The sequence below is a fragment of the Acomys russatus genome, chromosome 16, assembly GCF_903995435.1.
Source record: "Acomys russatus chromosome 16, mAcoRus1.1, whole genome shotgun sequence".
NCBI lineage: Eukaryota > Metazoa > Chordata > Mammalia > Rodentia > Muridae > Acomys > Acomys russatus.
Genome location: NC_067152.1, coordinates 2,790,331 through 2,818,133, shown reverse-complemented (window position 1 = coordinate 2,818,133; position 27,803 = coordinate 2,790,331). Strand labels below are relative to the sequence as shown.

At 51.8% G+C, this 27,803-nt stretch overlaps 1 protein-coding gene across 1 annotated transcript in view; it reads left to right on the top strand.

The window, feature by feature from the left end:
• The window catches only part of Rph3al (rabphilin 3A like (without C2 domains)), a 101,292-nt gene that overhangs the window by 39,567 nt on the left and 33,922 nt on the right, over positions 1-27,803 (top strand). Inside the window, exon 5 of the mRNA XM_051157981.1 lies at positions 11,650-11,736. Coding sequence (XP_051013938.1) covers positions 11,650-11,736 — 87 coding nt within the window. The remainder of the gene's footprint in view (positions 1-11,649; positions 11,737-27,803) is intronic.

Here is a 27,803-nt window from a genome sequence, read left to right as displayed (position 1 = left end):
TTAGACCGTCCCCTTTGATGTTTAAAGTATATGAGTTCACACACACACTCGTGCACGCGTACACACACACACACACACACACACACACACACACACACACACCACAGACAGACACACACACACAGACACACACACACAGACACACACACAGACACACACACCACACACACACACAGACACACACACACACACACACACACACACACACCACACACACACAGACACACAGACACACACACCACACACACACACAGACACACACACGCATACACACACGCACACACACACCCCTTTTTCTTCCAGGAAGCAGTATTGCTCACTCTTCAAACCTTACATGGGGGCCATGCCAGTGAATCCGGGAACCCTCCACATCCTTTTTCCATGCTTTTTGAAATCTTAAAATATTGTTTGAAAAAAGATGCTTATTATTGATTGTGCTTTTCCCGCCGCATGTGTGCCACGTCCTCTGGGCATGAGGTTCTGATGGCCACGGACCCCATGTGGAGTAGCAGACCAGCAGGCAGCCATGGTAGGGCCTTGGTGGAAACAGGCACACAGGGACTTACCAGCCTCGAGGGATGACCTTTGTCTTTACCAGGGATGCTGAGTTCAGGAAGCTGCCCAGCTATCTCCAGCCTTCTGGGGCCAGCCTACCCCACCTCCACCCGACCCCATGCCCTCTGTGATTACGTGGGTAATTCCTCTCTGCCTGTGAGTCCCTCCGGGCTTGATCACACTCTGTTCACATTCAGGCCAGGATCTGTGTGTCTGTGACCCGGAGCTGTGCCAGGTACCACACAGTCCTGGGGTCTCAGGGCTGTGCCAGGCACATTGTCCGCATTGTCTTTAGTGCTGTAGTCCCCCTCCCCGCCCCTACCCTCCTCCACCCGCCCCGGCTGCTCCCCTCCCGTTCCTCCTCCTCTTTGCTTTTGGGTTTTCTTTGAGACAGGATCTCCCTGTGTAACTCAGGCTAGCCTGGAATTCACAATCCACCTGCCTCAGTGTTCTGAGTTTTGGGATTATACACCCACATCATGGGCACGTCGTTGTTTAATTTTTTAAATTGCACTTGTTTATTATTTGTGTATGTGTGTGTCGGTACGTGTTGTTGCACGCGTGCCACGGCTTGTGTGAGGAGGTCAGAGGACAGCTTTGGAAAGCAAGTTCTCTCCTTCCATCACATGGGTGTCAGGGATTGACCCAGGGTGTCAGGCTTGGGGACAAGTGCCTTTACCAGCTGAGCCATTTCGCTGGCCCACGTGGCACCTGGTAGCACCTAACGCTCCCCACCGACACCTGTCATGTTGAACTCATTACCCGGGACTAGAAGCCATCCCATTATGATTGCACAGGATTAGGTTTTCCGTTGCTTCAGAGCCTTCCTCCCACCTCCTGACTGCCTGGTACTCCCTCTTTGCCCAGGTTCGTGTTGAAACCGTCTCTGCCCTCATTAGGTTCATAGACTCACACTGCACACCCCGCCCCCTGCCCCCACTGTGCTCCTGACACACACTGCACACCCCGCCCCCTCCCCCCACTGTGCTCTGGACACACACTGCACACCCCGCCCCCTGCCCCCACTGTGCTCCTGACACACACTGCACACCCCGCCCCCTCCCCCCACTGTGCTCTGGACACACACTGCACACCCCGCCCCCTGCCCCCACTGTGCTCCTGACACACACTGCACACCCCGTCCCCTGTCCCCACTGTGCTCCTGACACACACTGCACACCCTGCCCCCTGCCCCCACTGTGCTCCTGACACACACTCGACACCCTGCCCCCTCCCCCCACTGTGCTCCTGACACACACTGCACACCCCGCCCCCTGCCCCCACTGTGCTCCTGGCACACACTGCACACCCCACCCTCACACTGCACACCCCACCCCCTGCCCCCACTGTGCTCCTGACACACACTGCACACCCCGCCCCCTCCCCCCACTGTGCTCCTGACTCACACTGCACACTCTGCCCCCTGCTCCCACTGTGCTTCTGGCACACACTTGACACCCCGCCCCCTCCCCCCCACTGTGCTCCTGGCACACACTTGACACCCCACCCCCTGCCCCCACTGTGCTCTGGACACACACTGCACACTCCGCCCCCTGCCCCCACTGTGCTCTGGACACACACTGCACACTCCGCCCCCTGCCCCCACTGTGTTCCTGCCCCCCCAAACCACACACCCTGGTTTTTGGCCCTCACTGTGCTCCAGCACCCACACGGCTCACCCCGTTTCTCCGGCCCACCAGAAGACAGAAACCTGAAATTCAGTCTCTTAGTCTGATGTGGGATGAGGAGGCTCACTGTGACTCTAGAGTGTTAAAGAGAGAAAGCTGGGGCGCTCTCCTTGGTGCCCACCCTGCCCAAATCAGCCAAGGCCTCATCTCAGTGTGCTGGTCAGAGGCACCGCGGGCACAGAAGCCATGGAAAGCCACGATTTCCTATTATGGGCTGTGTGCATGTTAAAAATCAAGAGCTGCTACTGTTGCCTTTTTTTTTTTAACCCTCCCCTCTGCCGGGGACACCATGGAGACGGTGTGAGTGGCAGGTGAAGGGAGGTATGTTTGGAAGCTTAGTCCTCAAATGAGTAGGACATGATGGTGTTGTGTTTTCATCAGGAGAGGTAAGGGGGTTGGAGCTAAGCTAGGGCTGGCACAGGTCTGGGGCTTGCACATGGTCCGTATGGTACCCATGGCTCAGATGGAGGGAGCCTGCTGGATTCTCCTGGCTGAGTGGGGACATCAGGGTAGGAGGTCTTTCTGCAAGGCTCCTAGCTTCTGTCTTAGGTCAGGCAGTGACAGCTGTGTACCTTCTGGGCCCTGAATGGGCAGAACTTGGGAATGGGCAGAATGAAGGCGAGACCTAGGTTTTTTTTTTTTTTTTTAATATAATTTATTTAATTTTATGTGCATTGGTGCAAGGGTGCCAGATCCCCTGGAGCTGGAGTTACAGACAGTTGTGAGCTGCCACGTGGGTGCTGGGAATTGAACTCAGGACCTTTGGAAGAGCAGACTGTGCTCTTAACCACTGAGCCATCTCTCCAGCCCCTGGGACCTAGGTTACTTTAGCCTTGCTGGCTGGCTGGGCTGTGTCCTAATAGGTGAGAAGGTGGAGCTAGGCTGCGCTCTCTCCCATGTGAGGCTTGTCTGTGTCTCGGGATGAGGTGTGGGGTCCAAGGAGCCAGCCTTGCCTTGACGCTGGGTGGAGAGGGTGAGGTTGGGTCCCTGTACTAGGTGAAGTGCCCTGCCAAAATAGGTCTGTCAGCCACGGCCAAAACCAAGGTTCACACTCTAGCTCCCCGTGGCCACGGTGCCAGATCCCCTGTTCATAAGACAGGACCCCCAAATCCCTACTTCACAGAGACGCCATGAGAGTTTACATAAAGGAGCGCCTGGCACAGTATTAGCACTGCACAGTGTTTAAATATTTATAACAGAGCTGGAGAGGTGGCTCAGAGGTTAAGAGCACCGTCTGCTCTTCCAGAGGTCCTGAGTTCAATTCCCAGCAACCACATGGTGGCTCACAACCATCTAGAATGAGATCTGGCGCCCTCTTCTGGCCTGCAGGTGTACATGCAGGTGTATACTGTATACATTATAAATAAATAAATCTTTAAAAATATATATATAAATATTTATAACACACACATCAATATCTGAACTGTTATGTATTAAGTTGCGTGGCAGTGAAGCCTGGGGTCTCAGCACTGAATTTACAGCAACAAGGCTGTTCTCAGTTTCTCTGCCTAGCAGGGCTTGGTGGTGCAGCTGCGGGCCCAGCTGACAGTGGCTGAAGCAAGGCTGAGCCTTTGATCAGTGGGTTTGGCCTAGCTCTTCATTTGACCCAGGTGACTAGTAAGCCCGCGTCCTGCTGCCTCGTCTTGTCAGCTTCCCCCTGGCCTGCAGGAGTCCAGATCTGATCTAGTGAAGTAAGGAGCAAGTTTTCCCCCAAAGTGTTCAGCGTAGACTTCTTTTAAAGTAGGGATTCTGAGGTTAGGAGTGTCACTCAGTGGCAGAGCTGTACCACTGCAGCATGCATGAGATGTTGGGCTCTGTCTCCTTCACAGCGAGGAAGAGAGGGAGGGAGGAGGACCAGCAAAATGGCTCAGTAGATAAAGGCATCCCTGATGATCCGCATTTGATTTTTAGAACCCACATGGTAGAAGGAAAAAACTGACACCCACAAGCTGTCTTCTGGCCTCCTTCACACATGTGCTGGGTGGTTCACATGTGCACACACACACACACACACACACGTGCACATACACGTGCACACGCATGCACACAAACACACTCTAAACGTAAAATAAAGTAGATTTTGACTTAGCACTATTTGATTTACGTTTTGGCTGATGCCTTCCCAGAAGTCCTCTGTGTACAGCTAGACTTCTGAATCCATTATGTACACATACGTATTTATGGTAGCTTGCCGACGTCAGACTATGCCTACTGTTTACAAGCTATTTTTTTTTTAACTTACTGTGTCAACCATTCCTTTCGTTACCTATACAGCTTCGTCAGTATTTTTTTTTCTTTTTGCCACTTTTTCTATTTACATTCTCATCATTTTTATCGCTGGCATAGCTTTCCCCAATGCACAATATAATTTAGTTGTCTTTTGTGGCTTTGCTTTCAAGCATTAGGCACACTCGGAGGCTCACACTTCATATGGCCCATGCATATGGGCCTGTGGGCGGAGACTACATTGGACGGCTTTTTCTTGTCCCTACTTCATTGTGGGGTGTGGACGGTCCCCCTATCAGAACCACCTGCAGCAATAGCTCCTACGGAGAAACAGTCTTTACCCATTACCTTCTATGCATTGGATCTTTTGGGAAATGACTTTGACCCTTTTTGTAATGTGTGTGTGTGTGTGTGTGTGTGTGTGCACGCGCGCGTGCTTCTGTCCTTGTGTATGTGGGGGCACACTTGTACCACACTGTGTGTGTGGAGGTCAGAGAACAACTTTTGGGAATTAGCTCTCTCTTCCCGCCTGTGGGTTCCGGGAGACTAGCACTCAGGCCGTCAGGCTTAGTAGCGAGCGCCCTTACCTGCCAAGCCAGCACACCACCAGCCAGCCAAAGAGAGTTTTCTCTCCTATGAACGCCTCCATTTGAAAAGGTATTGCCACATCTTTTTGTCCTCAAAATGCCAAAGACAACACCTGTGTAATATTAGTTGTATATGAAAGTACCAAATACGTTTCAATATCTATTCTAAGTGGTTTGTACCTATAGTTCCAGCTGCTCTTGAGGCTGACATAGGAGGGATTTGGGTGCAGCCTGGGCAATCAAGCACGATCTTATCTCTAAAAACTATAAATACGTAAATGCTAGCTGTTGTTACTGTCACTAGCCCAGCACCGTGTAGGTTGCTCGGGGCCTCCTGATGTGTAATCTCTGAATGCGTCTCCCCTCTTGGGTTGACCAAGCTGCCGAGCTGCCGTGAGTCCCCACTTGGTGAGTGACAGACCTGAGGAGCCCCAGGGCCCTTCCAGCTGTGTGTGGCCATTTGCCCATTCTCAGTAGTTCCAGACGACTGTCCTGAGAGATGGCAGGCCTCCTCTGCGGACAGTATCCCTTCCTTCCTGCCCCTTCTCACTCCTCACTCCAAGCAGCGTCTGAAGCAGCTGGGCAAGCAAGCACCCTGTGGAGGGTGGTGGGATCGGGGCATCAGGCGCCATTGAGAACTCATGGGGACCTAGCCAAAGGCACCTGGCTTTTCATCGTCCTGGCTTTGAGAGCCTTCTTATTTATTATTTTATTTTATTTATTTATTTTGGTTTTTCTAGACAGGGTTTCTCTGTGTAGCCTTGGCTGTCCTGAACTCACTTTGTAGACCAGGCTGGCCTTGAACTCACAGCGATCCGCCTGCCTCTGCCTCCCGAGTACTGGGATTAAAGGCGTGTGCCACCACGCCCGGCTAAGAGCCTTCTTATTTATATATTTATTTTGAGATAGGGTCTCATGTAGCCTGAGTTGTCTCACCGTGTAGTTGGAGACGGTCCTAAACTCCCAACCCCCCTGCCTCTGTTTTTGCAAAGCGCTGGAATTCCAGGAGTGTTCCACCACCTCTGATTAACACAGTGCTGGGGAAGGAATCCAGGCTCTTGGCTGCTGGGTCAACACTGCCAACTGAGCTCGCTTGAAGGCCTTTATGTCAGGCTCTCTGGCTCTTGCCTGTGGTCTGGAAGGGGACATGTGGCTTCCTGGGCATAACAGAAGTGGGCATTTGGGAGGACACGGACCCAGCCTCAGAACGGTCCTTACACGGGCAGCCTACAGGAGAGGGGAAGCTGGGCATCTCCGCTGCCCACCTTTGGCAAAGGGAGTTCTGTGTCATTTCCTGTGAGGCCTGCCCTGCTGGACTCATGCTTCACCCCTTAAGAATAAGCCCCTCCCCCAGCCAGTAGTGCCCCGCCCCCACCCGCCCACTCTGGAGACCCCATACTTTACACTATAGATGCCTGTCCCCTGTCTAACCTCCCAGGATCCCACTCATCGGCACCACTTGGCATGGCATGGACCTCATGCATAGACCCGGTTCATGCTGCCGAGTGTGTGTCTCTGTGTCTTGCCTCCCACCACTTTGGCGTATTCCAAGGGAGGCCACATCTCTCTGCAAAGGGACGAAATAGATGGATTGAGAAGAGCGACACAGGGCACACGGTCTGGAGGCTTCTCACCTGAGTCGGCTGTGACTTCATTAGAGCTCAGATGGGGTCGCAGGCGATGGGGGTACACACGCAGCCAGTCCCCAAGAAGCCAGGGTCCATTGCAGAAAGTAATTCTGCTCATGGGAAGCCCATCTGGACAGGAGGCCAACAGCTTCCCCAGGCCAATGGCTTCCCCCAGGCCCAGGCTCCTTTTGTCAGGTGGAGGGGCCGGCTGGCTCTGTCTTGCGCAACCTTCCTTCCATCCATTCTTTTTAAATACTGGCTGCTTAGTTTTTCTGTATTGGAATCCAAAAACAAAGACAAAACTCATAAAGGGAAATGGCTTATTATTTGTCTCTTGGTCTGAGCTTTAATGGAGCAGCAGTTCTGTATTGTTTGAAGCGGAGCATGCTGCCTTCCCGTGGGCCTAGTCTCTAGGAATACCCAGGGCCCCCTGCCAGCCGGGCATGCTTCAAGCGTGTGAATATGGCGCAGCAATGGCGGGCGCCCACTGTGAATTCCATCAGTGGTGGCTGTAGCTTGGTAACAGGGCTTTGCACACGTGGGTGGGTGTGTCCCACCCTGCCACCCTTCAGATCCCCTACAGAAAACCCCAAAGGGGAAAGAGTGGAAGACAAACTTCAAGAAAGCCGTCACGGCCACCCTGTCTGCCTGAATGAGGGCGAGAGCAGCTTTCTCTCTGCCTGGCTACCCACAGTCCTGGTTGGAGCCTAGGGAGTTCTCTGCTGGGGGGAAGTGGGGAATCCATACCCCAGTATGGGCGTGACTGGGCCTACTGTCTTCAGCCTTGCCTATGGAGGGTGAGTGCTGCCACTTCTGTCTGTGGATGGGGGGCAGGCCTGTTTTTGTGAGCTTTTTCCTTTTTTTTCTGCCCTGGATCCTCAGCATGGATGTACCGTCCATCAGATGGTTTAACACGACATGTGTACCCAGTCCTTCAGAACCCTGCCGAGGTGGCATGCAGATGGCAGTGAAGGCACTTGCTGCCAAGCCTAATGATAGAAGGCAAGAACTCACGGCCCTACAAGTTGTCCTCTGACCGTCACACAGTAAATAAGTGTTAAATTAAAAAACTAAAATCCCACTTAACTGACTCCCCCGCTCCCTGCTTGGCGCAGCTGAGCCACCCTCAACTTTGGCAAGGTGACTCCTGGGGAAGCCCCAGCGCTTCGTCAGGTTCACAGAACTACGTGGCCCTGCCTGTCCGTGCGTGTCATCCAACCTGTGCTATGCCATCCCATATGCAGTGGGAACATGGATGGGAAAATTTTGCTAAGCAAGTATTCTATCACGTAACTGCTTTCCTGGTCCCTAATTTCACTTTAAACGATCATCCAGCCAGGTGTGATGGCACACATCTTTAATCCCAGTACTCGGGAGGCAGAGGCAGGCAGATCTCTGCGAGTCTGAGGCCAGCGTGGTCTACAAAGTAAGTCCAGGACATCCAGGCCTGTTACTCTTGAAAAACCAAAAATAAATAAATAAAATCATTCATGGCTGCCAGATACTATACCAAATGACACAGAGCATGAAGGGACTCTCGAGCTTTTTGAGCAGGGTACAACCGGTGCCACTAATAATAAGCCAGGCATTTGGTTGAGTGCTTTTTATATACTGCTTGTTTTTCATATGAACCTGTTAAACCTCAAAGTGATGAACGGTGACCTCATGTTAGACATGAGAGCTCTGAGGGGTGGACGGGCTTGGGTAGCCCACCCAAGAGTCCACCCAAGGGCTCACTCCGGCTTGTCCCAATCAAAGCCTGTGTGCCTGCACCATGACCCACGAACTCTGCAGGAACCAGGAGCCGGGTTCCAGCGGCATCAAGTTGGTGGCTGAGTGCTGGGTGGTATAGGATAGAAGCGTAGATGGCTCCAAGCAACACCAAGGGCTCCCAGCATGCAATAGCAGAGAAAGACCCAGTCCTGGTGGGGGGCACTATGGACGGAACATGTGTCCCCTAAGCCTATATTCTGATGTCCTCAACCAGTGGGGATACTTGGAGGTGGGGTCTTTGCAACGTGACTAGTGTTAGAGGCAGTCACAGGGTTGGGCCCATGTCATAGGGCTGGGAACTTCATACCAGGAGGAAGCAGCCTGAGCTCTGTCCTTTGTCTCTTGGGAATACTTGAGGAAGCTCTTACCCGATTCCCTTCTCAGGCCCCAAGCACTATGGAAAGAAGCTTCAGTGGCTTCAACCAGGAACCATGGTGTTTTCATCACATTAAACTGAGCTAACCTAGCTGTGTGGTGGTGGTGCACGCCTTTAATCCCAGCACTTGGGAGGCAGAGGCAGGTGGATCCCTGTGAGTTCGAGGCTAGCCTGGTCTACAATGCGAGTCCAGGACAGCCAAGGCTACTCAGAGAAACCCTGTCTCGAAAAAACAAACAACAACAACAACAAGAAAAAATAAATAAAAAAAACTAACAGCTGACCTAGACAGGGCCCAACTGCTGCACTGTCCTCTTCCCCTAGGACAGTGACCATTAGGGGGCTGGGAGATTTGCAGAGTACTTGTGGAGGCTGCTAGGCCAAGAGAGAGCTAAGAACAGAACCTGACACGTTGGGGCATATGCTGCGAGTGTGTCCCAGCTACGCCCCCATCCCCAGTGAACCCAGGTCTCAGAATCTCCATCTGCGCTGTGTCTTACAGAGGCTTCCGCCATATCCTAGGCCAGTGCTGGAACAGAAGTAGCGCTCGCTTGCCATGGGTAGAGCCTGTGGCACCTGGCGGGGAAGGCTCGATTGCTCTGTTGAGCTCTGGAAGATGACCCTGCTTGGAGGGTCAGAAGCCAAGCAAGACCTCAGAGCCCCTATGGCTCCGTCTCTTCACAGAGGCCACATCACACACCTCCTCCACACTTTGTGGCTGGGGTCACTCTACCTGGCACACATAACTGCTCCATAAACAGTAGACTCTGGTATTTTAACACACCCGATTTTTAAGAGCATGGCCTGATTCAACAGCCTCAGGAGGGCAGAGCGGTCTGCATTACAGGGGGAAGTATGGGGAAAGCAGGAGCCTCCGGCCTCTCTGAGGCCCACACCAGAGGTGGTGACCTAAGGTCTAGGAAGTGAGTCCCTGGTCCTGGAGCCTGCTGGTCCCTGGAGCCTGCAAATGTCCCAAAGCTGGGGCTGGCAGCACTTGGGTACCTGTCTCTCCCTTCAAAAGGTCCCCAGAGAGCTGAGCACCCTCAGGGAGCACCCTCAAGGAGCAGTGAGCAGCTCTGAGGTGACCCCCCTCCCCCTTATGTGCTTCCACATCAGCTCAATACCTTTCTGAAAGCCAGTAAAGAGCCCTTATGCTGCCTGGGCCTCAGGGAGGGGACCATCCTGTCCTGCCAGATCAGAGAGATAGGACCTTAGGGCAGATTCCATTTTGTTTAGAAAACCAGAGAAGTGTCTCTGGACAGTGGCCAACCCATGCCCCCACACGAATGTGTCACAGCTTCCTTTCTGAGTGTACCGGTTCCCGCCCCTCCTGAGGAGCCCAGGCTCAGCCGCCGGATCAGGCTGGTGACACATGCTTGGGAGAGCCAAGTTGGTGACATTTCCCTCTCCACGGAGAGATGTGTCTCTTGCTCAGTTGGCAGCCTGCAGAAAAGGCCAAGAAACAGATCCATCCTTCCCTCAGTAGAAGCTCCCACCCTGTAGGGACAGGAGCCTCTGTGAAACTACCCCCCCCACACACACACACACCAACAACCAGAATAAGCCACCATTGTTGAATTACACGCCTCTGGTAGGCTAGAAAGCAGCCTCAGCCCCAACAAATCCACCCCTGCCGCCCCCCAGTGTTTATCCTGGCCTCAACCATTGCCTGGCTGATGTGTCTCTCAGGAAAGCAAAGTACGTGTTTAGATATTAAGAACTTAAACAAGTCAGCGGAAGGAAAAACCCTGGGATCTAGGATCTGCCTATTTATGTTGCCTACCCAGTTTTCCCTTGCCACACAGACCTCAGAGAAGGTCTCGGGTCTCCCCACACCCTCCGCTCCTCGCCCGTGTAGTGGGCTCACCACCTTACTGATGAGGTCCTAGAATCTTCTACACGAGAAGTGTGGCACCAAGCACGTGCTTAACTTGCCACTCGTATTCCTCACCACAGCCCATAACCTGTCAGGCACACGTAGGAGTTTCTGGCCTGTTCCTAAGCCAGTGTGTTCCTTCTCTGGGAGAGGACCATATTTCCCGCCCACATCTGCAGGTAGCCGCAGCTCTTCCGCTGTAGGAAGGCAGCATCTGCTACTGCCACTTGTCTCCATCCTTCCAAGGTATTAAGCATCTGGGCGGTTTCCAGTTCTTTGCTGCTGAGCATACTGGAAGCGTGGAGATCAGCTAGCTGATTTTTATGTGGTCCTCAGAAGAGAATCATGGGATGTACAGTCTGTGACATGGAGAGCCACAGATGGGGCAACTGGACTGCAAAGGCATCCAAAGATCCCCCCACCCGTAAGCTCAAAGCAGAAACTATCCTATTAGAAAATGCCAGAGAATCAAGCTGGGTGTGGTGGCACATGTCTTTAATCCCAGCACTCAGGAGGCAGAGGCAGGTGGATCATTGTAAGTTCGAGGCCAGCCTGGTCTACAAAGCAAGTCTAGGTCAGCCAAGGCTACACAGAGAAACCCTGTCTCAAAAAAAAAAAAAAAAAAAAAAAAAAGCCGGACGTGGTGGCGCACGCCTTTAATCCCAGCACTCGGGAGGCAGAGGCAGGCGGATCGCTGTGAGTTCAAGGCCAGCCTGGTCTACAAAGTGAGTCCAGGACAGCCAAGGCTACACAGAGAAACCCTGTCTCGAAAAACTAAAAAAAACAAAAAAACAAAAAAACAAAAAAAAAAACAAAAAAAGAAAAGAAAAGAAAAGAAAAAAGAAAATGCCAGAGAATCCCCTGAGGATCACTGCCCTGGCCCCACAGCCCAGGAGAAAGCAGCCAAAATACTGACACACACGTTTCCTCTCTCTTGTAGAAAGTCTGCACCAAATGCGGGATCGAGGCTTCTCCTGGCCAGAAGCGGCCCCTGTGGCTGTGTAAGATCTGCAGTGAGCAAAGAGAGGTAGGGTTCCTGAAGCGGGTTGGGCTTGGGCGGGGGCAGGGTGGGTGGACCGGGACGGAGCTAGGTCCACTTGCACTGGGGTGCTGAGGAGGACTTTCCAGGATGGGAGAGAAAATCTGCTGGCCCGCCCATCCCCTCGCTCATGTGGAGGTGAGAGTGAGACCTGGTTTTGTGCTTTGGGGGCTCAGGGTTTCCCTGGGTAGCCTCCCTGGGCGTGTGCACATGTGGTGTTGGGGGGCAGGGCTGAGACTGGAGTAATAGCAGTTACCCAAGTTAAATGTCTTCTGAGCATGCACCCACTAAACTGCTTACATCTGCCATTCACTTCCGCTTTCACACCCGCTTCCGGTGGGTGTCATTCCCTCCCCAACCCCCCTCCCACCCCTTGCCTGGTTGGAAAGCACATGAGGGCAGGTAACCTGTGTATACTGAGCCATGGGTGAGCGAGGTGGGCTGGTCATTGAGTGCAGCCAACAGCCTGCCACGATGCTGTCACCCGGCATCTTTTCTAGTGTCAGTGTTCTGTGGTCCAGTTTGACGCCTCTCTGGGGAGATAAATCATTCTTGGGGCCTTGATAAGGCCCCTGAGGTGATAGCAGATATATGGGCAGAGCCTAGAATTGTTCCTTCTTACCCCAAGCCTGCGCTTCCCTCTCTGCTTAAGGACGGAATGGAACCAGAGCAGGCCGAGGCAGGTGGCTTCTAGGGAGGGAGAGTGGGTGACAGGAGTGGCGGGGCAGAGGAACCTTTAGCTTTCCAGAGATGCTCTTGCCTTTTAGTTATCTTGCTTGGCGCTTTATGTGTGCTTTTCACCTGAGGGTCCGTAAAATGCTTTCTGTTCTAGAAATTTAAATTCTCAGTCCTTCTGTCCTCTGATAGCATTGTGCTGTCATATGTTTGGCATCATATGGTTTAAAACTCCCCAGTGCATCCTCTGTGCTCCTAGATTCTCTGGCAATTCCTTTTGGGGTCCTGGGTTGCTTGGGGCAGAGCCAGGCATCCTGGTGTATGCTGAGCGTGGGAGAACAACACCCCAGGCCCGCTGTGTGCAGCTGCCCGCTCTCTTCCAAGCCTGCTCTCTCTCTCATATGCTCCTGCCTTAGGACTGGGTCCCGCTGTTTGCATCCCTCTCTCCCAGGTGAGAAAGAAATCCTCTCTCCAGCCTCATTTTTAGTGACTTGGCTATGGTCCCCCCACACACACCTACTGTGGGATGCTTTAAGTCCTCATATATAGGAAAACCAATCTCCCAGCTGTCTTTACCTACTGCTGGGTGCTGAGCTCATAGGCAGCGCATTTGGATGCTCAAAATAGTAAGTTAGGTAGGTACAGTGGCACACACCTGTAATGCTAACACTCAGGGGAAGACAGGAGGATCATAAGTTGGAGGCTAGCCTAGACTATCTAGCAAGATCATACATATATGTGTGTGTGTGTGTGTGTGTGTATTAGTTTGAGCCTCTAATCTACTGAGCTATATATACTCCTTGGTTTTGAACACAGACAAGCTTACACGTCACTTTTAAAATATTTCCACGCGTTGTTGCTGTGTGTCTGTAAGATCAGAGGTGCAGGGTTTTGAAGTGTGAACTGGCATTTAGACCTGCCTGGAGGGCCTTGTCCTCAAATGGTGATGATGGCACTTTATGGAAAATGCTGGGGGTGGCAAGCTTCTGATTGCCTCACTCTCCATAAGTGTTAGAGGCTGCCCCTTCCTGGCAGCCCCCACTGTGAGCGGAGACCCCTCTAGTCCTTAAGAGACACAGATAAGTAGCTGGGTAGCTATGGCGCACACACCCTTTTAATCTCAGAGCTCAGGAGGCAGAGGCAGGCTGATCTCTGTGAGTTCTAGGACAACCAGAGCAAAAATGAGACCCTGTCTTGGTGGGGGATGGGGAGTGGGCGGGTCAAACGGAGGGAATTTCTCTAAATAGTGTCTGGTGAAGAGATGCCTCGGGATGAAATAATAATCACAAGTGAGCTGGCATGTTAGAGGTCAAATTGCCACAAAGGAGAAAAAAAAAGTAGATGGGAAGAAAAGATTCCACCAGCTGGGTCAGCATCACGAGTCACCTGCACATGCCTTTAAAGTCCTGAGCTCCGGCCGCAGAAAGGGCCTCCACCAGCCCATTCTAATCTCTAGAGCGTCCCATTTCCAGCAAAGTCCAAAATAGCTTCAGATGAATTTTCTTATCTTTCCTAAGGCAAAGAGTACGAGGCCGTGCATTACGCTATCAACTTGTCCTTGAGTCTTGAGGAGCAGATAAAGATTAGGAAGATCAAAAAGGTCCCCTGCCCCCCCTGCCCCCTCCCCCGCTGTGGCTCCAGGCAGCGTTGCACAGATGCTCACTGCATGCAGACAGGGTCGTGACCATGCACACGGCTCACCTGTGTGTACTATGCCCACACGTTGGAGTCTGCAGTCTGCCACAGGCAAGGCAATGGGTTTCCTAGAGCCTTTTTTCTCTTCAAGAAATATCTAATCATAACAGAGAGACAGTAGAGAGAAAGGACATTTGAAGTGTCAGGTTTTAAGCACTGAGCGGAGCTGATTTGGACACTATGACAGGAATTGGGAGTTCCGTCCTGCGCTGGAGAGCAGGTCGTGACAGGAGAACTTGGGTTGCTGACGGACGCTCTTGCGCCGCTCTGCCCAGGCGCTCTTATCTCCCTCTCTTCCTGGCTAGCTTCCATCAGCCCTGGCTGTAACTGCAAGTCATTTTTTTCTCGAGTGGGTCGAATGCAGGCTGAATGTTCTAGGGTGGGCAGCTTGGCGTTACTGCCTATCTAACGCATGTGAGCAACAACGTGAATCTCAGCCCGTCGTATTTTGAGTTTACAACCTAATGCATTCATTCACTTGGGCGTTTGGTGCATAATTTGTTAAGCATCTTCTACATGCCAGGTAAGACAGCTCTTAGAATGAGAGAGAGAAAGAAGCCACAAACACAGGCAGGTACACAGGTGGTAATAACGCGATCCAAGGCGATGGGGAGAGAGGGACTGGGAACAGCGGCTCCTGTTCTTTACAGAAACCACGGAGGCGATCACTGATAAAATGATATCCGAGCGAAGATCTGAGGTTATACTCTGTGGCTAAGGAGGAAGAGCATTGCCGAGGGCCGGGGAGATGCCTATATGCAAAGGCCCTGAGGTGGGTGGGTGCTGAGTGGGTTGACCACGGTGGCAGGAACAGGGTCAAGGTTGAGGAGAGGAGGTTGAAGGTGCAGAGGGAGGTCAGCCTGTGGTAGTCTTGTGTGCCATTGTAGAGACTTTGGCTGCTGTAGTCAGGAAAATGGTGGGTCTTGGAGGAGGTTGATTTTATCAAAGTGACATGTTCTGACCTTCACTTTTCAGGGATATCCTGGCCACTGTGTTATATGAATTGTAAACTACAGTAGCACAGTGTTTTGTTCTCTGTTTTTTGTTTGTTTTTAGTTTTTCGAGACAGGGTGTCTCTGTGTAGCCTTGGCTGTCCTGGACTCACTTTGTAGACCAGGCTGGCCTCGAACTCACAGCGATCCACCTGCCTCTGCCTCCCAAGTGCTGGGATTAAAGGTGTGCGCGACCAACGCCCGGCTTGTTCTCTGCTGTTAATATTGCTCGGGGTGCTCAAGTTATCTCTTAGTGCCTTACACGTTTTCATGTGTGTATATACACAAACCACACAACACCACACACACTCAAACACACACATACACGCACACGCACATGCACGCACGCGTGCGCAGGACCTTAGAGAGATGGAGGCAGGCATTAGCTATGGTGGTGGCAACACTTGAGAAGTGGAGGCAGGGGGATCAGAATTCAAGACCAGATTAGGCTTAATGAATCTCTGTCTCAAAAAATAAAAATTAAAAAAATATATAAAGTGCACTTTATTGTTTTTTAATAACAAGCAATTGGGTAATTGAGGAATGCTGACATAGAAACATATAAAGAAATATGTATAAATCATATACTGACTCTCTAGAAGCAACCACTATTAACATTTTGGTATATTGCTTCCAACCTCTTTGCTGGTTTGTTTGTTTGTTTGTTTGTTTTCCCCTCAAGTCTGTCGAAACTGTCTTTTAAATTAGCATTCTATTCTATGTTACATCACAGTGTAATCAAAAACTCCGTGGAGATTCTCAACAGTGTTCTGTCAGTTAGCTGGCCCTCCAATTTAGGACGCGTGAAGTTTACTTTGTTTTGTCTTTTGGATTGGACATTTTGAGACAATTTCTCACGCAGCCCAGTCTGGCTTCAGGTTTCCTTTGTGGCCAGCAGTCAGGATGCCCTGGGGCCCCGAGCCCTGTGGTCCCTCTGGCCAGCAGTCAGGAAGCCCTGGGGCCCCGAGCCCTGTGGTCCCTGTGGCCAGCAGTCAGGATGACCTGGGGCCCCAAGTCCTGCAGTTACCCCCTCCCCCTCCTAAATGGTTTCCACTTTTCTCGGCCTAGTGGCTGTATCGCTCTTTGTCTACATGCTGTTGCAGGTGAGGATGGAACTCCCTGCAAGACGCTTGAGAAGCTAGCTGCCTGCAGCTGCCTGCAGCCACCCCAGGCCCCTACCTGTAGTATAGATTTTATTTTACAGTGGATTCCTAGGCCTAGAGAGATGGCTCGGGATCAAAGAGGCCTCTACACAGTCAGGACATGGCTGTGCGGGAGAGGCAGGTGGTAGAGAAAAGAGAGAAGCCATGCTGAATAAGCAGGAGCACACACAGGGAACATGGAAAAGGAACTAAATGCCAAGTATTATTAATGATCTATAAAGTTCAGCTGAACTCTAGCCATTCCTAGAGCAGTAAACCTGGCAGCCTCCCGCCCCCAGAGGCGGCCTCAGTGGTGCCTTGCCCATTGTATATAATGTCTTTTTGTTTGTTTGTTTGTTTTATTTCCTGATTGGTACTTCCAAGCATCTTGCCAGATGTCTGCTGTTTCAACCGTCACTTGTGATTCTCCTGCCTCAGTCTCCAAAACCCTGGGGTTACGCTCAGAACTAACTGTCTGTGTCTCACCCATCCCTCATGGGTCTCCAGTCCCCCTGCACCCTGCAAGCTGGTCTTCCTTGCTGGCAAGTGGGCAAATGCTGACGTGTGTACAAGATTTAAAGAAAAAAAAAAAAAAAAAGAGCACACAGTGCTGTAATCCCAGCACTCGGGGAGGCAGAGGCAGGTGGATCTCAGTGAATTCAAGGCCAGCCTGGTCTACAAAGCAAGTCCAGGACAGGACAGCCAAGGCTAACAGAGAAACCTTGTCCAGAAACAAAGACACAAAGGCACAAACCAGGCCCCGGTGGACTTACCAGCATATTGGACGAACTAAGGAAGGGAGGTAGAGGCACACAGTCCAAGGATGAGGAAGAGGACACAGGATGAGATTCAGTATGCAGCATGAAGCAGCCTCAAAGGTGGGCAGAAGGTTGTGCTTTCATCCTGCTGTAATAACCATTTGAAGCTTTATTATATTTGGCAATTAAATTTTTATCTGGCAGGACTAGGGAGATAGCTCAGTGGCTAACGTGCTTGGGGCACAAGCCTGAGGACCTGAGTTCAAATCCCCAGTGCACTTGTAAGAAGCTGGGTGTGTTGCCTGCCTCCGCCCCAGTGCTGGGATAAGAGGATTCCTAGAACTCACTGGTCAGTTGGCCCAGCCAGTTAGTGGGCTCTGGATTCAAGAAGAAACCCCGTTTCAAAACATAGGCCAGGTGTGGTGGCACATGCCTTTAATCCCAGCACTTGGGAGGAAGAGGCAGGTGGATCACTGTGAGTTCGAGGCCAGCCTGGTCTACAAAGTGAGTCCAGGACATCAAAGGCTACACAGAGAAACCCTGTCTCAAAAAACAAACAAACAAACAAATAGGTGGAGAATGATGGAGGAAAATGTCTCATGTTGATATTTATTTATTTATTTGTTTATTTATTTATTTATTGTTTTTTTCAAGAGAGGGTTTCTCTGTGTAACCTTGGCTGTCCTGGGCTTGTAGACCAGGCTGGCCTTGAACTCACAGAGATCCTCCTGCCTCTGCCTCCCAGAGTGCTGGGATTAAAGTCGTGCACCACCACGCCCAGCCTGATGTTAACCTCTGACCCTCTTGCGTGCCCGCGCGTGCACACACACATGCACGCGCTTTTGTACTTGGCTATTTGACCAGGAAAGCTTGTCAGTTGTATTTCTGGTCATTGCTCTATGCCCACCACTCTTCCTGACTCATCCTCAGCTCCTTCTGTGTTTCCCTCCATCTGGAAGACCTGAAGGCTTTCCACCCTTGACACTGACTTGTCTGGTTCAAATGCTTTGCTGGTCTTTAGGTTTATACATGTGTGTGACTAGGCAAAATGGGAAAGAGCCTTGAGGGCTGAGGATGCAGCTCAAGTGGCAGAGAGTCACAGCACATGCATGGTCCTTGCTTCAGTGCCCACATTGCAAACATAGACAGACAGATAGACAGACAGACAGACAGACAAAAAAATACACTGGTGCTGGAAAGATGTCTCATGGTTTAAGAGTGTGCACGGCCTGCTCTTGCAGAATACCCTAGCTCAGTCCTCAGAACCCAGCGTGGGCAGTTCACCGGCCTCCGTAGCTCCAGCTCCCGGGGTGTCTGAGCATTTGCAGGCACCTGTGCACGCACATGCGCACATATCCATTCGCAACACGTAGTTCAAGATAAAAGCAACCGTAAGACTCTTGACATCTACGTATGGAGGATGGCCACATGGCATGCCCCCATGCTTCTTCCCGCCATACCAGAGGCTAAAACGGGGACATGGCTGAAGTCTAGAAGCTAAACCCTTTCTAGAACAACACAGCAAGACTCTATCTCAAAAACTATCTATAGGCATTTGCTTCTTTTTTATTTCTTTCTTAAGAGTCATAGAAAAACTGATAGGAACTAGCCACTGCCCAAGTCAAGTCTAGGCCATGGCCACACCTACCTTGAGTTCATTTTTTGTACCTGGATGCTTTTATTCAAAGTCCTGATTCTGACTTTGAGCGTGCCCATGCAAGCAGATGCATTTGTCCTACCTGTCTCTATTCTCCTGCCGAGGGACCCTCTCCCTCAGTCTCCCTCATGTCCTCTTTCCCTCATTGTTGGTTTCCAGGGCTCTGTTTCTTTGCTGCCAGGAACAGTAGTCCCCTAGCCATTCACTCATCCCTGAGAGGAGAGACAAGAGTCTCTCTTAGACCATGATGGATGTTCATGTTTGCTTCTTCCTGTGATTCTCAGTTATTTTCCAGAGTACCCAGCTGAGGCTCTTACGAGCACCAGGCACAGGTCCCTCATCATCCACTCCTCAGCTGTCCCTCATCATCCACACCTCAGCTGTCCCTCTCCATCCAATCCTCAGCTGTCCCTCTCCATCCACTCCTCAGCTGTCCCTCTCCATCCACTCCTCAGCTGTCCCTCATCATCCACTCCTCAGCTTTCCCTCATCATCCACACCTCAGCTGTCCCTGTCCATCCACTCCTCAGCTGTCCCTCTCCATCCACTCCTCAGCTGTCCCTCTCCATCCACTCCTCAGCTGTCCCTCTCCATCCACTCCTCAGCTGTCCTTCTCCTGCCACTCCTCAGCTGTCCCTGTCCATCCACTCCTCAGCTGTCCCTGTCCATCCACTCCTCAGCTGTCCCTGTCCATCCACTCCTCGGCTGTCCCTGTCCATCCACTCCTCAGCTGTCCCTGTCCATCCACTCCTCGGCTGTCCCTGTCCATCCTCTCCTCAGCTGTCCCTGTCCATCCACTCCTCGGTTGTCCCTGTCCATCCACTCCTCGGTTGTCCCTGTCCATCCACTCCTCGGCTGTCCCTCTCCATCCACTCCTCAGCTGTCCCTGTCCATCCACTCCTCGGCTGTCCCTGTCCATCCTCTCCTCAGCTGTCCCTGTCCATCCACTCCTCGGCTGTCCCTCTCCGTCCACTCCTCGGCTGTCCCTCTCCATCCACTCCTCGCTGTCCCTCTCCATCCACTCCTCGGCTGTCCCTGTCCATCCACTCCTCGGCTGTCCCTCTCCATCCACTCCTCGGCTGTCCCTGTCCATCCACTCCTCGGCTGTCCCTGTCCATCCACTCTTCGGCTGTCCCTGTCCATCCACTCCTCGGCTGTCCCTGTCCATCCACTCCTCGGTTGTCCCTGTCCATCCACTCCTCGGCTGTCCCTCTCCATCCACTCCTCAGCTGTCCCTGTCCATCCACTCCTCGGCTGTCCCTGTCCATCCTCTCCTCAGCTGTCCCTGTCCATCCACTCCTCGGCTGTCCCTCTCCGTCCACTCCTCGGCTGTCCCTCTCCATCCACTCCTCAGCTGTCCCTGTCCATCCACTCCTCAGCTGTCCCTGTCCATCCACTCCTCGGCTGTCCCTGTCCATCCACTCCTCGGCTGTCCCTGTCCATCCACTCCTCGGCTGTCCCTGTCCATCCACTCTTCGGCTGTCCCTGTCCATCCACTCCTCAGCTGTCCCTGTCCATCCACTCCTCGGCTGTCCCTGTCCATCCACTCCTCGGCTGTCCCTGTCCATCCACTCTTCGGCTGTCCCTGTCCTACCTCTAGCTCAGGCTCAGCGGCTGCCTTTCCTCCTGGGTCCGTCCTTCCCTTACAGTCTTACATCATTTCCCTCCTGTTACCTGTTTGTTGTCCTCTAACTTTCAACCCTCCTGCCTCAGCCTCCTGAGTGCTGGGTTATAAGGAGGCATCCCGTGCTCCCAGCCCACCTCATATGTTCTCTAGGGTCTCTTTCCCAGGCCAGTCTCCATCTTTTTGAGACTCTATATGGCTCCCCACTTCCCTCTGAGACCTGACATGCACACCCACTCAGTTCCCAGGTTTCCTGTGAATTGGTGTCTCTAGAATGGAGCTCGGGCTTCCATGGCAATTTTTCCGGACTCAGATTCCTGCCTGCTCTTTAGTCTGCAAAAGCAGTAAACCCAGCAGACCACACCTGACCCTCCTGCAGCCCCCTGTCCACTGGGAACTTTTACCTGTGACACTCTGCACCTCAGAGGTGGCACCTGTGATTCTCTGTGGCCACTGGAAAGGGGCCAGGACCTGACAGCAGCCCCGCTCTACACTGGCTCCTTGGAACCCCTGGCTCTGATCACCCCTTTGGGAGCCTGAGTGAAGTAATCCGTTCCCCAGAGGCAGTTTACATTGCCAGCCTGGCTGTGTCTTGGAAAGCTTTCACCCTGGTCCCGGCAGGCAGGCAGGCCAGGCCTTGAGTGTGACAGCATACACGCAATTCCCCCATCACCTGCAGTTCAGGCAAGCCTGCCTATGGCCCCCAGTCCCTGCTGGTGGTTTTTAGGTTTTTTTTTTTTACCTACCTCTGTGGGTGTGTCACGGGGTTGGGAGAGATTGTGTTGGGAACTTCAAAACACAGGACTTAAGGTAGCAAACTGAAAATTCATTTATTCTTCAGCCTTTCTTCCCATTCCATTAAAAACAAAACAAACCCCATGACTCACCCAGAGTTGTCATGCAATCAGTGGAAAGGTTAATTAGAATCTAGATTCCCCTGCATTCTCCAGCCTCTAACAGAAGCTGAAGCTGTGGGCTTTGTTATGGGGGGGGGGGAGGGAGCACATCAATTTGTAAGTAATTGGAAGCTGATTAATACAATTAGAGCACTCTTCTTTACGCAGGCCTCTCTCTCTTGTGCTTTCACACACACAAGCCCAGTGAGACCCAGGCAGAGCCTGTGCCAGCCGACACTTGCTGAGGCTCCCACAGCGGTTTGCAGCAAAACGTGCAAGGAAAAGTCCCTGGTCTGATCACTTCACAGCCTCCCCAGAGCAACGTGCCTTTGGTCGTTTGTTTTTTTTTTTTTTTTTTTCCCAAGACAGGGTCTCTCTGTGTAGCCCTGGCTGCCCTGGACTCATTTTGTAGACCAGGCTGGCCTTGGACTCACAGCGATCCGCCTGCCTCTGCCTCCCGAGTGCTGGGATTAAAGGTACGTGCCACCACCGCCTGGTTTGGCTTCCCTGGTCTTAATGGTGATCCTGACAGGGGATCCACGGGCCCAGTGAAGCTGGGGTATCTTCCCTCATTCCCTCTCCTGCTCGTTGACTGGCTGAAAGAGAATTTTGTGTCTAGGGAGTGAGGAAGCTAGGAAAGTGCCTGTGGGTCCACCCTCCCAGCCTGGAGGTGAGCGGTACTCCAATGAGGTCATTGACCAGCGGAGCAGGCTCTCATCTGGGCCTCACAGGCTGAAGATGGATGGGAGAATCCGGGACATTCCCCCCTCCCCATCAGACTGTCAGTGACTGCTGAGCCCAGCACCTCAGCACCTGCCTCCCTGGCTGGCAGCCTGTGTCACTGCAGGCTGCCATCTGCCTCACCATGTTGGATGTCTCCATTGCTTGCAGTTTGGATTTTTTGCTGCAAACAGCTTTGCCTGAAGGCCCCTTTCACAGGCCTGTGAGCGCACCGAGGAGTAGGTGGCTGGTGCCGGGACAGGTGGCTGCCATCTGTGCCTCCCTTGCTTGCTGTAGGCTGCTGTAGCGACATTCCTGGGGGACCTGGATGGCTACACTTCCTCAGTGTGTTGTTGGTCACCTCCCACGCTGCTACAGCTCTGTCAAACAGCCCCCTGTCCTGCTATCTCCTCACCTCCCACACAGGCACGGGTGGCAGCAGAAGGAGGCTCCTGGCACCCACCAGGTCCCAGAGCAGTTTGCCTATCTGGACGCCCCCACCAGTAGCATCCTCTAAGACAGACTGAACCATTCCCACCCTCCCATCACTTGCTTGAAGTGCCAGTCTGAGCCCCTGAACAGGAAGTTTTACCCTGGTGTGCCAATAGACTCCAAAGAGAAAGGATTTCATTACAAGCCCCAATGCAGTCCTCTGAGCTAACTGTATACACATACACACACACACACACATATACACATATACACACACACACAAACACACACCAGAAAGGCCAATATCAACAATGGATGTTGGTCATATCCAAGGAGTGAGCGGTACTCACCTCCTGTGAGAGCCCAGCAAGGGACACTTAGAGGATCTTGTGTCCCTGTGACAGATGAGAGAAGGGAGCAAGTCACTTGCCCAAAGACCCCCAGGAGTGATTAATGGAGTCAGGAGTTGAAACTAGATAGGCCTTCCTACAAAATGCATTCTAGCAAGACTGCCTTCTAACCACTCATTCACTCATTCATTCATTCATTCATTCACATAACACCCTTGGGTAGTTACCGTGTGCCTGGGGCTGTTTCGGGCCCTTAGAAAATGGTAAAGAGCAAGGCATCCAAATGTCCTGTGGTTTCATCCTAGCAGGGCAGCGTCGGGGAGAAGCTTACAGGAAATCATGAGCAAGCCAGTAAACAAGGGAGGATGTCTTAGTTAGGGCAACTATTGCTGTGATGAAACACCAAGACCAAAGCAAGTTGGGGGGGAAAGGGTTTATTTCGCTTATGTTTCTGAATCACTGTTCATCGTCAAAGAAAGTCAAAGCAAGAACTCAAACAGACCAGGACCTTTGACGTAGGAGCTGATGGAACACTGCTCACTGCCTTGCTCCATGTGGCTTACTCAGCCTGCTTTCTTTCTTTCTTTTTTAAAGATTTATTTATTATTATATGTACAGTGCTCTGCCTGCATGTACACCTGCAGGCCAGAAGAGGGCATCAGATCTCATTATAGATGGCCGTGAGCCACCATGTGGTTGCTGGGAATTGAACTCAGGACCTCTGGAAGAGCAGTCAGCGCTCTTAACCACTGAGCCATCTCTTCAGCCCTCAGCCTGCTTTCTTATAGAACCCAGGACCTCCAGCCCAGGGATGCCACCACCCATGATGGGCTGGACCCTCCCACATCAATCACTAATTAAGAAAATACCCTACAGGCTTGCCTATAGTCAATCTTACGGAGGCATTTTCTCAGTTGAGATTTCCTCTGATGACTCTAGCTTGTGTCACGTTGACATGAACACTAGCTGGCACAAATAGCGTCATCTGTTGGATACTGAGAGGGAAAAGATAGAACAAGGCGGCGGGGTCAGGGCAAAGCAGGAAGGAGGTTGCAGCGCTAAAGAGGATGCCACCATGTCCCATCCATTAGGGTGGCTGTTCTGAGACAGCAGAAAATCTCCACTGTTGGCGAGGGTGTGGGAAGCCCAGACCAGACCACTGTGCACTGTTGGAAAAAAAAAAAAAAACCCACAAAACTGTGGCTGCTGTAGAGATGAGTGTGGTAGATTCTCAAGGCATTCATGTAGAATTACCTCTGCTATTTAGCATTTCTATGTGATGGACATTTGTATCCACTTATTTAGGTGATGGTCTCTCTCCGTATTCCACCTAAAGAGTTAAAAGCAAGTATTCACACAGATACTACACACACACACACACACACACACACACACACGGCAGCAGTGTTCACAGTGGCTGAAGGTAGACACCACCCAAGTGCCTATCAGGTGGCTAAGTGAAGTGTGTCACATCTCTTGTTCTATGTGGCCCCCGTAAGGAATGAAATTGTGACACAGCCTGACATGGGTGAACCTTGAGGTTATGATGCTGGGTGACAGAACCCCAGTCACACTGGGACCAACACTGTGGAATGCTACCTAAGTGAGGCAGAGAGTCAGAAGTGGGAATGGTGGCTGCCGGTGGCTGATGTCATGAGGGCAGGGCTTCAGTTTGGGAGGTGAGAAAGCTCTGTGGGTGAGGATGGGAGCATAGCAGTGTGTGTGCACCCACCGGGGCTGAACCATAAACCTAAAGACAGCTACAGTTGTAAATTTCATTGTTACCTCGGTAAGAAGATAACGGGGTGGGCCAGTGTATATGCCAGTTATTTTCCTTGTGTCTGTGACTAAATGACCAGACAAAAGCATCTTATGCCGGGCGTGGTGGTGCACGCCTTTAATTCCAGCACTCGGGAGGCAGAGGCAGGCGGATCTCTGTGAGTTCGAGGCCAGCCTGGTCTACAAAGTGAGTCCAGGACAGCCAAGGCTACACAGAGAAACCCGGTCTCCAAAAACAAACAAAAAAAAAAAAGCATCTTACAGAAGGGAAAGGGTTTATTTTGTGTCACAGCTTTCATGTGCACAGTCCATCATGGCAGCTAGCATGTGAGATGGCTGGTCACAGTTTTCATGTGCATAGTCTATCACAGTGTGAAAGCATGGCAGCTAGCATGTGAGATGGCTGGTCACATTGATTGCATCTGTATTCAAGAAACAGAAAAATTATGGTGGTGCCCAGTATTTTCATCAGTTTGGGACCCTGGCCTGTGAGATGGCATTGCTTACGTTTAGGGTAGCTCTTCAGTTAAACCTCCCTAGAAAACTGTCTTGGACACATGCATCCAGAGCTGTGTCTCCTAGGTGACTCCAAATCCAGCTAAGGTAACAATGAAGGCAAACTTCACTGGGCCTCCCCAGAAGGTTAGGTTTCAGCACAGACTCAAGGCAGGTATGATGGGGAGGTTAATAGCCATCTGGGCAAAGAGCAGAGCATCAGAGCAGAAAGCCCCTAATGCACACCATGTCCACAGAACTACAGCTCCCTGCCTTGTAGTGCTGGGCTCCCCCGAGGCACGCACTGGGGCGTGGCCTCCAAAAGTCTCAGTAGGTCAGCATAGTCCTTTCTGAAGGAGCCCACACGTCTTTGAGTTTAGTTGTGTCGTTTGCTGGGTGCTTCAAGTTACTAAGCCACCCTTAAGAGTATGCTCCAGAGGGCTGGAGAGATGGCTCAGCGGTTAAGAGCACTGGCTGCTCTTCCAGAGGACCCGGGTTCAATTCCCTGCAACCTATGGCAGCTCACAACTGTCTGTTACTCCTGTTTCAGGGAATCCAACATCTGTAGAGAGACATGCATGCAGTCAAAACACCAATGTATTGGGGACGCTATACTTTGTGGGACTTACCTTGACTATAGCACAGTACAGGTCACCTGTGTCCCCAGAGGCCAGCTGATGTGACTCCTGATGCGGCATTCCATCTGGTCCCTCCCACCCTGCCTGTCACATCTGTGTGGTCATGGTTTGGCTCCGGCCTTCATGTACCTCTGGGGAGTGTCTGAATTTGGTCTCTCTCTGGCACTAATTTGAAGAAAATTTGATCCAAGCTCCCAGCTTGTTTTTCAGATGCCAAATGACATTGGCTGGCACAGTTATGCCTCTCCCCATGGCCAGCTGTCTCACAGATGGAGACTGGGGAGCCAAGGATAGACCCTTGCTTTAGAAAGTATGTATTGAGCTGCTAGGTGGTACCCAGCCCTGGAGTGGCATCCCATTCCCTTTCCTAATGAAGCAGTTTAAGACCATACCGCGTAGGGCTGCCAGAAAGTCCTGCTGGCGCAGGGGAGCGGGAAGGCTGTCCTTTTGCTGGGATCTTCCTGCAAAGTCAACATAAGGCTCAGAGGTGGGCATTGGCGTCCCCACTTTAAACTAAGTGGAGGATCTGGACCTTTGGTGGTAAGTCTAGGTGGCGCTACCGGAGCTGGAGAGCCCGTGGTGTGTGATCCTGGGATGCACAGTGCTGCTTTCCCATCCGGGGGCTTCTTTGATCCAGTAACTCTAGGTCTCCTGACCAGCTTGTAAGTGCTCATTTGAAGATTGTTCTTGAATGGTGCTGTGTATGCAGTAAACTTTGCATGGATGTTAGAGGTCACCAGGACACACCTAAAGATAACGTGAAATCCCCCAAACCAATAAAATAAGAAGCCTGAGTTGGGCATCCAGAGAAAAATATCTGTAAGATCTCCTAAAAAATGGGATTTAAAAAAAAAAAAAAAAAAAGAAGAAATAACCAAACAGAATGAGGGAAGAATGAATAAGGAAGGTAGAGGGGCCACAGGGCCTAAAAAAATTATAGATTTTCCCAAGAGAAACAAAACAGATTGAAAATGAAGCCATCACCAAACGTGCCACTGAGAAACACGTCCAGGCATTGAAGACCCCCATAGTCCCCCACCAGAGCTCTGCCACCCAGGGGCCAGTGGTGTCGCTTTGGCTGGGACTGTGTTTAAACACTGGCATATTTGTTGTTCTGGGAATTGAATCAAAATTGAGACGCTCCTCTGAGAAGACCTGGCTTGCTATAATTGGCCTGTGCAATTTTCTGCTCACAGCCTCTGTTCATTTCCTGTGTACAGCCCACTCCATCTGAGGCCAGAGCCTGGCTTCCCCGCCAAGTACCACCTGAGCATGCTCCCCCTGAGCTGTGGCAGAAAAGGAAAGGGAGGTCAGTGTGGGGATTCGGAGAGATTTCACGGTACTTATGAATTCAGGAGGGGGGGGCGGGAAGGGGAAGCATTTGCCAAGTGTTGACAATCCAGTGGTGCAGAGAAGCCTTCTCCCTGTGGATTTGCTGAGCTGGCAGGAACAGCTAAGAGGGAGGGCAGGGACAGCACTCTGGACCTTGGGAAGGGGGACGGTGGGGGGGGTGTTTATGAGGACCTTACCACATCCCAGATAGCACGGGAGATAATCCTGAGGGTGGGCTACAAGGCTACAGAGAGGAGTTAGGGCCAACAAGCCTACCGCTGATGCAGGGGCATAGCCCTCTGCCTGCCCATCAGGATGCTTTGGTGCCACTGCCTTGTGACACTGGCAAGCCCCCCTTGTTTATTGTGGTGGGGGTAATCGTTACAGAGGCTGCTTCATGGAAGCCAGAGCATTCCCTCTGGTTCTGAAATAATCCAGCCGCGCTGTTTGAATTATCTACCAAAAAAAAAAAAAAAAAAAAAAAAAAAAAAGACAGCGCCCTCACAGCACGGCAGCTTTTTCCTTTCTGCTGTGCTGTCGGTTGCTAGTCTCCCAGGCTGGCCTGGTTGCTCAAAGCCCACTTGAGTTGAAGAGGAGGCTTGCTTAGACCCTGGGAATTCAGGGCTCCACTGTGCTGAGCTCAGCTTCCTGCCCTCAGGGCTCAGGGGACAGAGCATCCTGAGGGCTTTCTCTGCCTTAGTTTCCAGTGTCCTGGTGAGGTTGTGGCTTTGCATGGCTGGCAGGCATAGAGTGTAGGATAGCCATGTACCAGGGAGACCCAGGGGGCAGGAAGTAAAGCCCTGTGGTCCAGATGCTCCCACTGGGGTTCAGGGTAGGGAGAGGCATGGTAGCACTTTCTTCCTGACTCAC